General features: G+C 39.6%; 1 protein-coding gene across 10 annotated transcripts in view; it reads right to left on the bottom strand.

Moving 5' to 3' along the window:
• Positions 1–16,113, bottom strand: part of RBMS3 (RNA binding motif single stranded interacting protein 3) — a 761,325-nt gene that overhangs the window by 73,908 nt on the left and 671,304 nt on the right. For all 10 annotated transcript variants that reach the window (XM_064506141.1, XM_064506140.1, XM_026098805.2 and 7 more), the window contains one exon: positions 6,971–7,017. In XM_064506141.1, the coding sequence (XP_064362211.1) occupies positions 6,971–7,017 (47 nt within the window). The remainder of the gene's footprint in view (positions 1–6,970; positions 7,018–16,113) is intronic.

The following is a 16,113-nucleotide window of genomic DNA, read 5'->3' on the forward strand; positions in this document are numbered from 1 at the left end:
GATGAAATTTTCATATTCATCTCAACAGAGAGCTAGACACCTACCTTTCAGAGAAATTCATCAAGAATTATGAGTCTAAATGCCCCAGGCAGCATTGAAAATCTCAAATTTAGTTGTTTTTATTTCCACTGTTGCATGTTATGAACAAAAGTTGTGTTATTTCTTGCTTGATGGTAATAAATGCTATATTTGTTCTCTTTCCCTGTGGGTTAATGATTACTGATAAAATTATAATTTGGAAAATATCACTACTGGTGCATTGTGTAAGTACTTAACATGTGTGTGCTTGCAAAGTTTTTTGTATTTGCTCTTTTTTTCAGTTTTAACTGTAAGCCAATAAAGAAAATTGCTTTAAAAAAGAACATTTGTGGGCTTACAACTACCAGAATGCTAATATCTTTGACTTCTCAAAAAAGAGAGAAACATACTCCTGTGCAATGGTTTCGTGTCCCGTTTAAACTTCATGCAGATTGTTCTCATACAGCATGCACCAGTCTTACAAGCAACAGAAGATTTTGCACATACGCTCTCTCTGTAACAGTGAAGTGGATGCACTCCCTGCCTCCTTTTTTCTTTCTTTTTTTCCTCCCCACACTGAGGCAATCAACAGTAGCTTTCCATGAGAGCCATGCAACAAAAAAATCATTACTGGTGTTTAAACAAGTGCTCTATTTCCTGATCGCCCTGGCATCCTGGATTTAGTACTAATCAGTCTAGTTCAGACTGGATGTATTCATTCTGGATGCAGGCTTAAATAATCACTGAGTTCATCCAACCAATAGGCTTGGAAAAACTGGCTGCCGTCTTTGAAGGTTGGGTGGAAACATTCAAAGTTAGAAGGGGAGAGGGAGACAGAGAAGCAATCATTTGTTCTCTCTATTCCAAATAAGATTTTAAGATGCCAAAAGCAGCAGGTGGTGTCTGAGTGATTTTTTGTTTAACAGAAATATATAGCTATTTTAGGAACATTTATCTGCCCTCACGATGCTCACACGGAGACTATTTTAAAACTGCGTCTTTGTCCAATTTTGTATGCATCCTATTACAAGAAGTTAGCGGTATTTATATCCCACTGCTTGTATCAAATATACCCCCTTCTTTTCACATCAAATTATTTTTGGGGGATATTTTTTAGCACTGGTTGGGTTTGTCTATGGCATTAGCATGATGCTCGTTAACGATACAGTCCTATTACAAAGGTCTGTTCCCAGATGAAGGTTAAGCTGCAAATGAAAACAGTCAATGGCCAGCTGACAGACAGAATTTGCTCTACAGGTAGAACGTACAATAGAATTAACATATAAACCTCTTGAACCGAAGGACAGGATAAAAACAAAACTCTTCAGAGAAAACAGCACATTTTTGTTCCTTTGGTTCTAATTCTACCCATCAGGCTGGCACCGATGCTGCACTCTCCAGGAAGGTGAAACGCTGCCACTCGGACACGAACCTCTCCGACAGTGGACAGTTCAGCAGAGAAACAACTTTCCATTTGAAAGTAATGCTGATGTCTTGGAATAAACTCTCCAATAAATCCAAGCAAATACTACCAAATTTATAGAAAATGTGTGCTAAGCCAAGAACTTGACAGACAGCTAACCATTTCATTTTCAGCTTAGAGGTGCAGTTATCTGAATAGTACATAAGCTCATAGAACGTACACTCTGGTAATGTGAAAAATACAACCCTTCCAACACCCCTGCCAATACCATTTATCTGTCACAGTTTGCAACGCTCTCAAATACGCATCAAATAAAACATATTATCAGGACACTCAGCTATATTGTGAAAATACATGCAACCAGAGAGTCAAAGAAGAGAATGGAAGCAAATGTGAGAACACCCAGTTCATATATTTCAATTTTAATAGTCATAAATCAGTTTTAACAATGTGAGTCACTGTGACAGGGCACAGGTCAAACATTTTATAATCAGAAATCCCTTACGCTCGGAGACAAAGCTTCTCCTCCTGCTACAGTGTCACTCGTGCCATAAGGGATCTAAAAAAAAGGACTTGGAAATTGCCTAGGGGAAATCAACAGCGCAAAAACTGAACAAGTATATTCTGAAGCCCTCTCTGCCAAGCTTGAAGGCTAGCAGTACGCTGAGGACAGGGCAGGCACTGCTGCCTGGGACACCCGGGCTCCACAGAGCCTCCCCAGGAGGGCAAAGCTCAAGCTGCCACCACGCTGCAGGCAAGCATAGCCCAGTGGGTCACGCTCACTACGAGGACTTGAAATGCTCTCATCCGCGAGTCATGGAGACATCCCATCCAAATTCCCTTTACATACAGTTAGGCTAATGTCCAGACACGTAATCAATCTACATTGGCATTAGTGACACGGTGGGCACCTCAAAAAAAGATAGGAGGAGAAAAAATGAAAGTGTAGTAAACACTAGACCGCCCCAACAAGACCTCCGCAGCTGCTGACCTTGCCTTAGCCTGTTTCATGCTTTCTGGCCTTTGGATTACGTCTGCAATCCTTTAGCCTCAGGGAGAGGTGACATGAGGCAAAAGACACATGCTGCAAGCAAGTCCAAGGGCATGCAGGATTCTCAGTCAATATAATATGGACATTGGAAAGAGAAATGGAAAAGGGTCTGAATTATGCTGGCTTTGACTCATTTTAGACTTATTGTTCTACTAGATCCCCAAATCTCTTGGCATTAAAACATGCAGTGTCTTGTACTGTACTTTAAGAGCTGCAGGTTTTGTGGTAGTTGACCTGTGAGCTCTGAGGAGAGCCCTCCAAAAGGCTCGGCCACGTTTGTGGAAAACGTGGTTCGCAGCCGCATGTGGCAGCCTGTGCAAAGTCTTTTGCAGGTGCAAGACAGTGTCCTTGTTCCTCTACTGCAATTGCACTGCTAGAAGCAAAAGTGTAGAAATGCAGGTGACAGGGACGAGGCAAAATGGACGCTGCCCTTGCATTAAAAAGGGACCTTTTTGGCATGTGTGGATTTCATAAGCCCAGGGAAAAAACACTGATCACGAGGAGGCAAAAACATGTTCCTGGATGTTCAGGAAGAGTTTATAAAGGGCTTAAAAGAAAATATTCTTAAGAGACCTTAAAAAAACCACATTCACAGCACATCATTAGGCACACATAGGCAGTGCTGTAAGAACAGTTTCTGTTGCTTAACAGACAGAGCACATACTCCCCCCCACAAACACACATCAACCCTCCCTCCACATTTGGGGACTGCATTATCTGTAGCGTCTGGTCGCTATTTGCCTGCCAAAAAAAAAGAAAAAAAAATCCATATGGTTCCCATCCTATGGGGGAACGTGCAAGCTTCCACACAGAGTCTGCACAAGAGCAAGACCCTATTTGCACAGCAATAAACACCATTTGCTCATGCCTCATGCCTGCAGGCAGTACTGAAAAAGTTAGATTCATAAATAGTATCCTGGGGCTCACATAATGTACGAGTATTACCAAGCGTTATCAGAGCAGCAATTTTCCATTGCAATAAGCCACGGAGTCAGATGTTTGAGATGAAAAAGAGCTATCTGAATATTGAGCCCATTGGCCTGCAAATGCACAGTATAGTCCCCCAGATATCAGATATTAAACTGATACAGTACATTGCAATTTTAGTCAAATGGCCAAGAGGACTCAAGCCTCAGCAACATTTTAAATGAGCATCTTTACAGTGCAAGTACAAGAGCTCTATTTTGTTCTGTGTATGAGTGCATTAAACCACTAAAATAATATTAATATCACAAATTGAAAAATCAATAGCATATTACAACAGGCACACTACTCCCCAAAATAAAACCTGAGTACCTTTATAAATGCAATTCAGGAAAGCCTGATTATAAAACAAAAAGGCACAGAGAGATTGGCATGGGAAAAGACCTTATCTACTGAAGTGTGCTGTTACCACTTCTTCCGTAACTCACGCGTCAGTGCTATGGTACACTACGGGCCTGATTCTCTGCTCCATTATACCAGTTGTACACTGACATAACCCTGCTGGATGCTTAAACAGAGTTACATGGGCATAAAAACAATATAATGAAATGGAGAATCAAGCCTTACGACTTAATAGACTCAGAAGAAAATTATCTATTCCTTTGTGGAGAAAAAGAGTTAGCTATTTTTAGTGAAAGTCTCTCCTGCTCTCTTTTTGTTTTATTCCCGCCACAGATTTTCAAAGAAAATATGCATAATAAAAGCGATAGTACTACACTGTGAGCAATGAGAATCCCTGCCTTTTCATCTGAAGAACATATAAGAGTACAAATTCTTCCCTGAGGTTTGGTTATGCCCCAAACCAAAACCCAATATAATATAAGCCTCTTGAGGAGTTGTTTGGAATTTTAAATATCATCCTGCGATACCTGCAGCTCTCTCTCTAGTGGGCTTCCATATATCCTATGAGGACCTAGCACCTTACATATGTCAAAATGCATCAAAGACATCCATCAATATTATATAGGGTTTTAATAGATGATAGCATGTGCAGTCTTTTTTTTTTTTTCTTTTGGTTTCTAGTAACTCACACCTCACCTGAAACTTCCTCTTGGCTTAGGATGTGGTATCTTCACACATCCTTTCTCCAGCCTTGGTTCACTAAGCTGCATGCTCGTGAGCACCAAGTGACTCATGCGTATCACAGTATGGCAACAAGTCCTTGTCAGCCGCATGCAGTGCCAACACCTGCTCAACCTGACTGAACCAGAGAGGCCTGCTACAAGTAGCCTTACTTTCACAAATTGTTGGGTAACATTGCTCCACGCAAACCTTAGCCTCTTGTTCCACCCTACTGCAGAGTATTATGCAGCATCTTACCCTCATTGGTGCAGAAGCAGCACAGCGGAGCTGCAAGAATCAACTTTGGGCTCACTTCTAGACTGTCCCCATTGTGAAGAGCAACTTCTTTCTTAACTCAGTTTTACTGAGCTTTAAGTCAAACTGTTTTACCTCATACAAGAGAGTGTATGAGAACCTTTAGCTCTCCTATACCATGGCCACACACCTGCTATGATACACATCTATTGTATTTCTGAGCACATTTACACATTCTGCAAGCGAAGCATCGAGCTGCTCCCAGACTGAGCTAAAACAAAACTCATGAGCCAAATTTTTATTGTACTTGCAAGTAAAGAAGCTTATGAAAAATAGTAAAAAACTTATAGGATATATAGATACTATTAAATGAACGCTTGGGAACAAAAAATAAATAATGTAATCAGACAGTCCTGGTGATCCTAAGGTGACAGCATTTTTAAGATGCCACCAGAGGATGGAACAACAGTTGTGTCACTTTCTGTGGGCAAATCGATGTTTTCCACAGTTTCTCCTCATGATACTGCATGCAATCAAAATCTCACCATAAGAGCATTTTGAATGAGATGGTCAAATTGAAAATATTTGGATGATCTAGAAAAAAGAGATATGTCAAAGCAGTAAGTATCATTCTTAGAGCGATATCCAGTGCTGTAGTTTATTTCATGCTTTACAAATGAAAGAACATTTAAAAAACTGCAGAGCTGAAATTCACCACTGGACACTATTTCTTTTCCTGATGATCAGCAACGGCATGTTCAAAAAATGGAGTGACCTAAACACCTGAGCAATGCTGGGTACTCTCTGATACAAGTGATGTCTGGATCTCAGATAATCTTCATAATTTCAGGAAATCATTCTTGAACTAAAGTAATATTAATCTCAAAGGATCATTCAAATTACAATTTCCAAAACATTCATGTAACTGACATACAGGAATTCCCTTGAAATAAAAGCCAGTTGTCTGGATGACACACTAGTGGATTATGAACTAGTGATGGTTTTATTTATAGCCTAAAATGTGTTACCAGCTGAAAAGTATGATGATAGCATGGGAGAAGGGATAGAGAAGGAAGACCTGTTTGGGTGGTCTGACCAGGGAACCAGAACCAGAAGGATTCTGAAGTCACAGTCCTGAAAAAAATTACTCTCTTTCTCTGAGTTGCTCTGCTTTGGCTTCTTGCTCCACAACATGGGAATACAAGTCCCACAAAGATACTGCTTGTAAAGGGCAATTAAGTAAAATATGCTAACTATGATTATTGGTTTTTTTGAAGCTACTGAGAATGTTAGGTTTTTTTGAAATGCTTCAACTAGCAGTGCTACAGTAACAAACACTTAAAAAATAAACCCATTCTCCTCTATGTAAATACATTCTCCTCTTCAGCTGGAGAACACAGATGAGAGTATGCAGGGAATTTGATAATCATATCAAACATCTCTCTGATCAAGACTGACTGTCAAAGAGTTCAGGGCTGAACCTCTTGCTTCTCTTTAAATTATTGTTAATCTATCTGAAAGGATAGCTAGATTTCATGGATCTGTTTTCTTAGCTCATGAAATAATTGGAAATGTAATCATACAGATAAATAATACAATGATGTGACTTCTCTGCTAAAGTTGAAAAAAGTTCTAATTCTTTATGTCGGCAAGCTGAAGATGAGAAATGAAAAAGCGTTGTTCAAAATTCTACCCCTAAATCACATCTGCTCATGCACTAATTTAAGGCTTTCTCCCTATTTGGCATTTCTATTCAGACAATGCAATGGAAGCCATCTGACCAGCAGAGAGAACCCAGACTAAGTAACAGCTCTATTATCCAAAATATGCTGGAATCTTCGACAATCATTTTAACAAAAGCAAAGTCAGTAAAGGGAAACTTTATTGGTTTCCATTTCATGACAGAGGAAGATTAAAAAAACAACCACTAGCATTTGCCGAATAGAGATGGAAACTATTAGGAAAAACAACTTCCCATTCAAATGGGTATTACAAACAATAAGACATAAAAAGAAAAGGGAAACTAAAAGAAGACTTGACAATATACCATTATGTGCTTTAGACAAAATATGACTGAGTGAATTTGCTTCTGAATAAGTTTCACCACAGCAAGAGAAAACAGAAGATGGCATTCAAAGTAATTTTTAAAAAGGCATAAGAAAGCATGCATTCCTTACCCATTCTGTATAGCAGCTGTTGGATCATAAGTCAAAGCCATGCCAGCCTGCACAGAGTTAGGGAAGAAAAACAGATTTTTTACTATTATTGCAGCAAAAAAAAAAAAAAAAGACATTAAATGTATTCTAAGTCAATATGAATCAAAACTGAATGAAACCTAGATGGACAGCTAAAATCCTCCAGGGAAATTCAGATGGTCCAGAGCAGCATGGAAAGTTTGGTTACCTTCCCTGCCTGAGATATTCCCAAGAAATGGGTCAGTTCAGTACGTTGATCATCACCTCCGCATACCACCTAGGCCAAACTGTGTTTTTGTTGCATCAGTATCAACCAATAACTCCACGGAGCTCAATGGATTTACATCAAATTGTGCAGTAAGTATAACATGGCAGGGCCAAATCCTACTATCCCCAGTGAGAGATGTAGTTTGCAAATATTCTAAAACCAGCTTCAGAGGGTTACTCAGGAAGAAGGCTCATCTTTCCTTCAAAGACCACACCCTGTGTGACCCCAGCTGTCTATGATTTCCCTGGGCTGCCATGGGTATTTGTGGTTAATTCATATCTGTGAGACAGGTAACAAAAACTGGGCTGCGAGGCAGAAAAGAGCAACCAAAGGAAAACCTGCCTGAGCTTTTAAACAGGGCTTTTAAAATATTTTAGAGGTCTGGACAGCAAAAGAATTTGTTGATGGGCTACTCAGAGCCTTTCAACTGCAGTTCGCCATCAAGCAGATGGTGACCTGTGTGAAAAGATTTGGCAATGTCAAAACAGCGTCTAGTTAACAACTGTCACCACCACCATTAGCAAACACATCCACAGGTAAAGCCGAAACGGCAGGCACAGAACAGAGATGGAGACAGAATTTCCCACCTACTCCTCCGCTCACGCCAATTGCTCAAAGATGACCAGCGCAGCCGTGTGGAATGTACCAGCACCTTCCCAACAATACATTTTAATAGGACTGACAATCTTTCCTCCCACAAACACAGCATTTGCTTTTCGTCTTCCTTTTTTTCCTTTGTGAAACACTTTTCAATCTATAACTCTACTAAGGGATCTGAAAGTTTCTCTGTTGGCATGGGAGTGAGAGGCTAGAGGAGAGGGGCTTCAGCAGCGCGGGGTGCTCCTCCCACTGCACATCTTCGAGAGACCTTTAGGAGCAGCTCAAAAATGGATATGGCACCCACCTACCCTAAAGCACGGTATCTCTGCTTTTCCTACAGATCACATATTGATTGAGACATCAGACAGAAGCATTAGCTTCAAGGGCAGCTGCTTTACTAACTGCACTGCAGGGTCCATGCTCTTGATGTGAGCTTTTAATGCCCCTGGACCCATCTACCTAAGTACTTTTGAATAATGGCCTCTGCCCCCTTCCAGATGGCTGCTCACACAGGTCACAACAGTGTGGAGGCTTGGCCTGCTACCACAGCCCTGGTGACGGGCAGGTCCAGAGCATGAGCACTCCTGGAAAAGCCAGGCTGACCCAGCAGCTGCCCACCAAGCTACGAGGATGCTGCCTGAGTTTCCAGAAGCCAAAAATCGCTTCTGATGTGAATGCGTAGGCTCCACAGTACCGTATCTAGGCAAAAAAGTGATGTTTTTGTCATTACAAAATCTGTATATTGTTCACATTATTCTTTTAAGCAGATGCTAGGGCAAATTTTTGCTTATTGAAAATGCCATTGTTTTGATAAAATATGTAGCATCTCCCAGGCAAAAGATAGTTCAGGAGACAGGCTAAGAACACATGGCTGTTTTTTAAAAATGTGTTCATTTTATACAAAGAGCAACAAAAATGACTATTTCTGCAACTTGAAATGTCAAAGAATCAAATTTAGGGTAAATCAAATCATTGCTAAGTTTGACCTAAAAAATTAGCTTGAATAATCATAACAGATGATCTACTTAACTTGTCCTTATTTCCTTACATCTTGTGTCTCCACTCTACATTCTCAGTATATTATATTATTTGAAAAAGTTGCATTACCTACAAATGGAAAAGTATACAGTTCATCCCAAAAGAGAGCCAATAAAACTTTAGTATCAGAAATATCTTTCCTGCAATACATTTTGGAGAAAAAGTACTCTTTTATTTTTCTTTCTCTTTTCAACACTTGCAAAGTTTTTTATTCCTCTCTTTTTATATCCCTGTGCTGGTAAAGACAACTTAAATAATATGCACAAGCCCTAGAGGGACAGAAAAATTAGTCCTAACAATTTTGAAATAAAGGCTAAAAATAACTTAAGAGATTCTCTATAAATCAAGGTGTCGACATTTTAACATCTCATTGCACGTCTACTCAAGACTGAGAAAAAAACCTTATAATCCCTCGGGAAAGGAGGGATCTCAGATTTCCAAATAAGGGAGTTTCTAGATCTAACAGTCCTTAAAATTGCTTGGATCAGAGCTCGCTGTATCCCACACTTCTGATTAGTGTAATCTGGGAAAAAAAATTCAGCAAGGGGAGAATGGGGGTGTAAGAAAGGAGAAAATGAACAACTGCTCTCATTTGCTTTGACATAAAAACTAAAGGACATTGAGGGTGCAGAAGGGACAAGTTTCAGAGGCTCTTCCGTTGGAGCTCTAGCAATGAGCAGTGTCCAGATGAGACAGGCAAACGTTCATTTATGACAATTTCAGTTACTTTTCTCATCATGGATATATGAGCAAACTTTTATGACGCAGACCCTCAGCTTGTCCTCGAACACCATCATGCTCTAGATATGTGTACGGACACAGGCAGATAAACGGCACGTAATCAGTTCTGTGTATATTAACATCACATTCTCTACATATTAGCAGTACTTAGAAGGAGTATGGTGACCACTGATGAGGACTGCCAAGTTCAAAATATTAACAGCTTCTCATCTCTTTATCCAAAGTGAATATCCAACTGTACAGTGACCAGAATCTATTCAAATACTTCAGCAGTGACCACTGTAGACACCACTATTACGTTTGCCAGGAAGTGAAAGCGTCACATTAGACAAATATGTGTGGCAACTGTGCATATGGTACACCACCTACAGTTTGCCCAGTAATATTGCTAATATCCCCCAGTGCTGAATAGCCTTAAACAGCTGCTACTTCAAACAGCTGCTAACAGAGGACTATTTACTTCTTTCTCATCAAGTTGTGTAATTCCTCCCTACAAAATTACACTTGCCTGAGGCCCAGGAGAGGCAACAGTTAGCCTGGACCAGTGAAAGATTTATGGTCTGAAGCATCCTCACTCATCAGGAATAAACACCGATGAGCAGTATTAACTTACTGGAAAATCGTTTCCACTTTCTTCCATGATACACAAACAGGAATTCCAAAAATACCAAAAAGCGAATATTAGGGTTGGCCTCAGACTTCTGTGCTTTGGAGGTACAGCTTATTGAAACAACATTGCCATAAACAAAGACAGGAATACAGCTGTCACTGTGCTTAATATGGTATTAACTACACTAAGGCGTTGCCTAATGCCTCAATAGCAGTCCTCAGCTGTGTCGAAGGTTATTTTCTTCCAGGTCTTTTCATCCGTTGTTTTGCTTGTGTTTCAGTGAAAGGACAGGGTCTTATTTCTTCTTCTGACAGGGACACCGCATGATGAAATGCCACCCAAGAGAGTGGCACTGATGATGAAATACTGCTTCAGGAAAATATTTGTCAGATAAACCTTCTACTAAGGAACGGCTGAACCACTGAATTTTTATGTCAGCTTAGCCAGGTAACAGACATAAACTTCGCTATTACATGAAAGTTTGGCATCTCAGCATTCCAATAGGCAATTCTCTAAAGCAATCAATAAGAGGAATATCTGTCATCATTCCTGCACACAATAATAAATAAAGACTGTTCTCAATAATCAGTCAACTAATATGTCCAGAATGTCACAAGTGACACAGAAGTAAAATCAGCTCATTTAAAATAATGATTTTTTTAAAAAGACCATTTAAACTGTGTGTGTGTGTGCATGTGTGTGTGTGTGTGTGTTTGCTATCATTTATTTTTATTGAAATATTTGAACAGGGCAAAGGAATGAACATTTTCACTGTTTTGGTACTGCAGTTTTCTAATTATTGACACACCAGTGAATGAACAGATTCTAATGAAAAGAGTTTCAGTCTGCACCTTTTTTTAAAATTTAAATTTAAACTTTTTCCTTGAAAAAAATCACAGGAAATACTAAATAACCTCTGGAAGGCAAGGGTTCACTCAGAAAGAAAGAAGTTTGAAGACCTTTGTTCAAAATTTTCCATGAGCAAATGACAAGGTATTCTGTTTCCATTTTGTTTCCTCTTTGTTATGATTTGAACATACATGAGCACATTTCCCTCATTAAAAAGACTCTTAGACAATCACATTTGCATTGCTTATGTAAATTGGATTTGTAAATCTCTCAAAGAAATGATTAAATTGTGAAGTGATTATTAAAAAAAATGATCACATCTTCAATATCATGTGAGATAAGATGGATTCGTTATTCTCTTCCAAATCTCTCTGAAGCCTTAGCAAGAACAACATTCATCAGAACGGCATTTGCCTTCCAACAGACACAAGCATCTAGAAATGACGAAGCCTTAGGTCCTGTGATATACTCTGTGTTGCTGGGAAGCAGCTTCTGTGAACAACTTCCCCTGCTCCCACCAGGGGAGCTTCACCAGGTCCCAGGGACCTTTGAGGAGGTCCGTAGACTAGTTCTGAGGAATCTGCGAAAAGCACCTGAGAAAAGCACACTGGCTGTCACCAAGGGCTTTCATTTCACTGTGCAGGAGGGACAACATCTACTGATGTGGTGAGGTTTTCAAGCAAGAGGTTCCCTGGGTTTCTTCTCCTTAAAGAGAGATTTGGAAAAATAATACTGCACGCTGGGGGACTCAGTGAATTACTGTGATGAATCAATGCAGGAGTTAGACCAGAAAATGCCGTCTCTCCTCCCCTTCTCTTCTGGCTCATTCCCTCTTTCTTCACACTAGAGGACTGAACGCTGCAGTCCTAGGGGACCGAATGTGATCTTTGTTACTACAGTTGAATCAATTGAAATTTCAACACTGAAATTCCTGTACTTGTTTTGCTACCACTGCTGTTATCTGCCAGGAACCATAGTGCAAGGATCTTCTCTGCCCTGGCAGCAGATACCCGAAACTAAAACAACCTGAAGAAGGAAGAGAGAGGTGGGAGAAGAAACCAATAACCCAAATGAGATTGTTTAAAATAGTGATGGAATAAAATGAGCTCAGATAGCAGAAAAGTTAACTTGGCAGAGTTCCTTCATTTGATTATTTAAAACAGTTCTGTCAGAAACATTCCACATTATCAGAAATATTTCTGAATTTAAATTCTGAATAAAAATCACCTTTCTTTTTTAAAGAAGGAGAAATCTAAACTATAAATGGGACAACTTTGAAATATAGATGCATATGAAAGAAATGGGGCATTTCCCAGTGACGTGTGTTTGGAAACACTCATTTTCACATGAATGTGCTCCCTAAGCAACTGCAACTTCTAAGAAGAAAGTGGTTGTGGAGAGAAAAATATATATTACATTGAGGTCAAATTGGGAAAATGATTCATGTACCTCAGAGGGCCAAAGGTTGAATTGATAGACATAATCACAAGTTCAGAAGCCCACATGAATGACTAGAAACCTTTTTGTCCTACAGAACTGGCTGGAAGTCTAATCTAGACAACTTTTGTTCATGGTGCTAAGTCACTTTGCTCCCACTTCAATTTAACTGATGAATTAAATGATGAGTGCTGAAGTTTACGTGAGTAAAAAAGGATATTATCTTCCTCACAAAGTCCTATATAATACAATACAATTTTCTACTGTCACAGTCAACTCACATACTTAACCCTGCCATCTTCAGGTCTATGAACCATCTACTTCTGGGGATCTGGCATACTCATTTGGCCATCAGTCTGATCCAGTGTTAATTCATCTGCGGATTACAGTTACAGCTGCACAATAGATTTATGTGTTACAGTAAATTGGGAAAACTTCCAGGGATGGTTGTAGCACTACTGGAAAAGACAGCTCCCCAAATATCTGTCAGGGATATGGAAGAGTGCAGTAAGCTATGTCCTTATCCCATCTCCAGCATCTGTCTTTTTCTACAAGAGAAGACATGGTCCTAACAGCAGGCTTTGGAGGAAAACCCCATTGGGGTAAAATCTCTGAGACAACTGGCAGGAATTTTTTCACAGCAGAAGGAAAGCCAAGGCTAAAAGTGAACACTAAGAAAAATGTTGGTTCTGGTTTCAAAGAGCAGGCTTTCCAAGGCCTTTATCATGAGTGAAAACTGTCCCTTTTTAAAACCTGATCTGATTCTAGGAACAGTGATACCATACAGGTCATTATTTTCAAATCTTTCTATGTGCTTTAGAAACTTGAGATCCAGTCACTCTAAATTGGTCTTTAGTATTTGTGCCACTTAAGCATCTTTTCAAGATGTCACCCACTGCGCCTTGTGTCACGAAGAATTTTTAACTCATTGCTCTGTATGTTCACACTTACTTATCTGCCAGTTACCTTTTCCCCTTCTGTTTTTTACTTCCATGTAAGGCTGCTCTTCAGGTTCAACTCCTCTCTTTGCTAAATTAAGCTTTTGCTGAACATAAGTATGGAAAATACTGACCAATGTCTAATGTCATGCATGCTAAATAGGCAAGAAACGTCTCTGTGCATGGTTTCTGTATGTGGGTACTACTGTGTATCTGGACAGGTCTGGAAACTGTCTCCCAAGGAAAAGAATAATCATTTGTCTAGGTATAAAATGCACCAGCTCCAGACACAGAGGATTATGGAGCACAGCTACATAGTATCTATCTCCCTGGAAGCATAAAAAGAAATCTATGTGTCAGTTATAAATGTGCCCAGCACACATCTACTAACTATTTCTAAATGCTTACTGCTAGTAAAGAAGGGGCAATTGGCACCAGGATCAACTGCCTTCACTGGTACTGACTGTATAAAAAAATCACAAAATCTCCCAAATTACCTTTGTTGTGCTTTTCCCTCTGAATTACTGTTTGCATGGGAGAGAATTGTAATGAGTAGCAGATAAAAAGAGAAAATGCTAACAAAAGTGACATCCCTAAACTACTAGTTCTTTCTACTTTTTAAGAAACAATTAGAAACATGTTTAATTCTTTAGACATTCCACCAAGTGATCTTGAAAGAAAACAAAGGAGAAAGGGGGAAGAGAGGGAAGGGGAGGGAACAGGGGTTAATTTCTTAGCTATTGAGAAAAGAAAAAGTAACCCAGATTACAGAAGCAAGAAAATAATCAACAGAAGAATTACTGGTAGAAATTCAGATAAATGGTTATAGACATCAGACCAAATTCAGTGACAAGGGGGTCACATTTAATGGTGAATGTCTTTACTGGTGATTTTAATGGTGATATTTCCTCACAAGAAACACAACACAGATATTTAAATGGTCTAAATTTTACATCGACTTGCAAATGATGTGTCACAAGGTTTAAAAATATTGTATTGTTCATCTCAGAGACTGAATAAAAACCACTTCACTTTGGGCTGACCAGATACAGAAATGCTACCATTTCCATAACTGCTCTTTTTAGAAGAACGTAAACAATAACAATTAACTTTGCGTTGATACAAAGCATTGCTTTTATTTTCAGTCTATGTGAGATCTTACCCTTTCTACCACATAAATTTCAAATAAATCCTCACTTAAATATGCATATCAAAAGATTTTTATTTCAGAATAATCAAAACAAAGCTTCAGTAAATCTGCAGTAAAACATTAAGTTTACACAATTTAAGTTACAGTTTTTAATCCAATCTGGTCTGAATTCATAACTACTCTTGACTCCCCAGTTGCATTTTTAGCTAACAAATTTTTTTTGGGGGGGGGGGAGGAATGTCACCCACCTCTAGACATGTCAACTGCAATTTAGAGATAAATTAAATCAAATATTTTACAGACAGAATTTGAATATGATTACCTCCCTCACCATCTCTTCAATATGATCTTGTCAGGGAACATTTCAAAACAGAGTGCTGAATTCCCCGCTTGCCTAAACTAGCGTGAATCAGAAATCAAAACATACAAACTTGTGCAGAAATGGTGCCAGTTATTACAACAGAATTTCACAGGAAATATTCCCAACATCTGCAGGCTTGCATTTATCAGACTGTACGTTTATTGCACCTATACATTAGATGCATAATTTGACAACCTTTTAAAAAGCCATCAGTGATCCAAGCCCTCAGATCCTTAGTCTGGAATTGGTTGGCCATCACAAATTCTCAGTCAAATGCCTCAGTCAATCTGCTGAATACTTCCCAAGGCTTCAAAGCAGAGTGGAAGGGTGAGGATTAGAAAACGCTACACAGGGTCGTACATTCTTCACTGATTACAAATGCCCTTTGCATAGAAACCCCAAGTACACAAGAACCAAAAAAACCCCCCAAAGCCCTAGAGAAATTCAGTATATTCTTAAAGATTTCACTCTAAAAGGCATAGAACTAGCTGTACCCAAATTCCAAAGCAGAATTAGGAAATAGCTAAAATTATCAGTCCTGCTTTCCAGATGACAGTGCTCCCCAGCTTACGGCAGCAGGATGTGCAGGTGGCAGAGCAGCTCGCTGGGGGCTTGGGGGGCTACAGGCAGCTTGGGGCGAAATGCTGCATTCAGACACTTGGACCATACCGCTGCCTCTCTAAGCGCAGCAAAAACAATATGTAGGATAAGTAACTTGCCTTTTTTTTTTCCCCTCTCAGCAAAAGACTATTTCTACCCTGAAGTGATAATTTCAGGACAAATTACATTGCTGCCAGGATTTCGGTGGTTGTATTCTGTGAGAGGTCCAGCCAGCCAGAATTTAACAGGCAACTACAGTGTTTCTGTATGGTTATGAAGCAATCTACAAAAATGTATGACAGGAATAAAAATTGCTATTACATTCTGTAGTATGGCCTGAAAACTTTACCACAAAAAGTAACCCTCTCCTATTAAATTCCACAGAAGCTCTCCATAAAAGAGAGCAAAATCTTGGAGAACAGCGTGGCCAGAGAGGTAACGCTGCGGCAATCTGTTCTGCCCGACTAAATCTCCTGCCATTTTCCCCCTGCTTCCAAGCATCCTGCCCAGCTGTCCAGCTTCCACTCTGCATT

Source organism: Dromaius novaehollandiae, chromosome 2 (genome assembly GCF_036370855.1).
Source record: "Dromaius novaehollandiae isolate bDroNov1 chromosome 2, bDroNov1.hap1, whole genome shotgun sequence".
NCBI classification, from domain to species: domain Eukaryota; kingdom Metazoa; phylum Chordata; class Aves; order Casuariiformes; family Dromaiidae; genus Dromaius; species Dromaius novaehollandiae.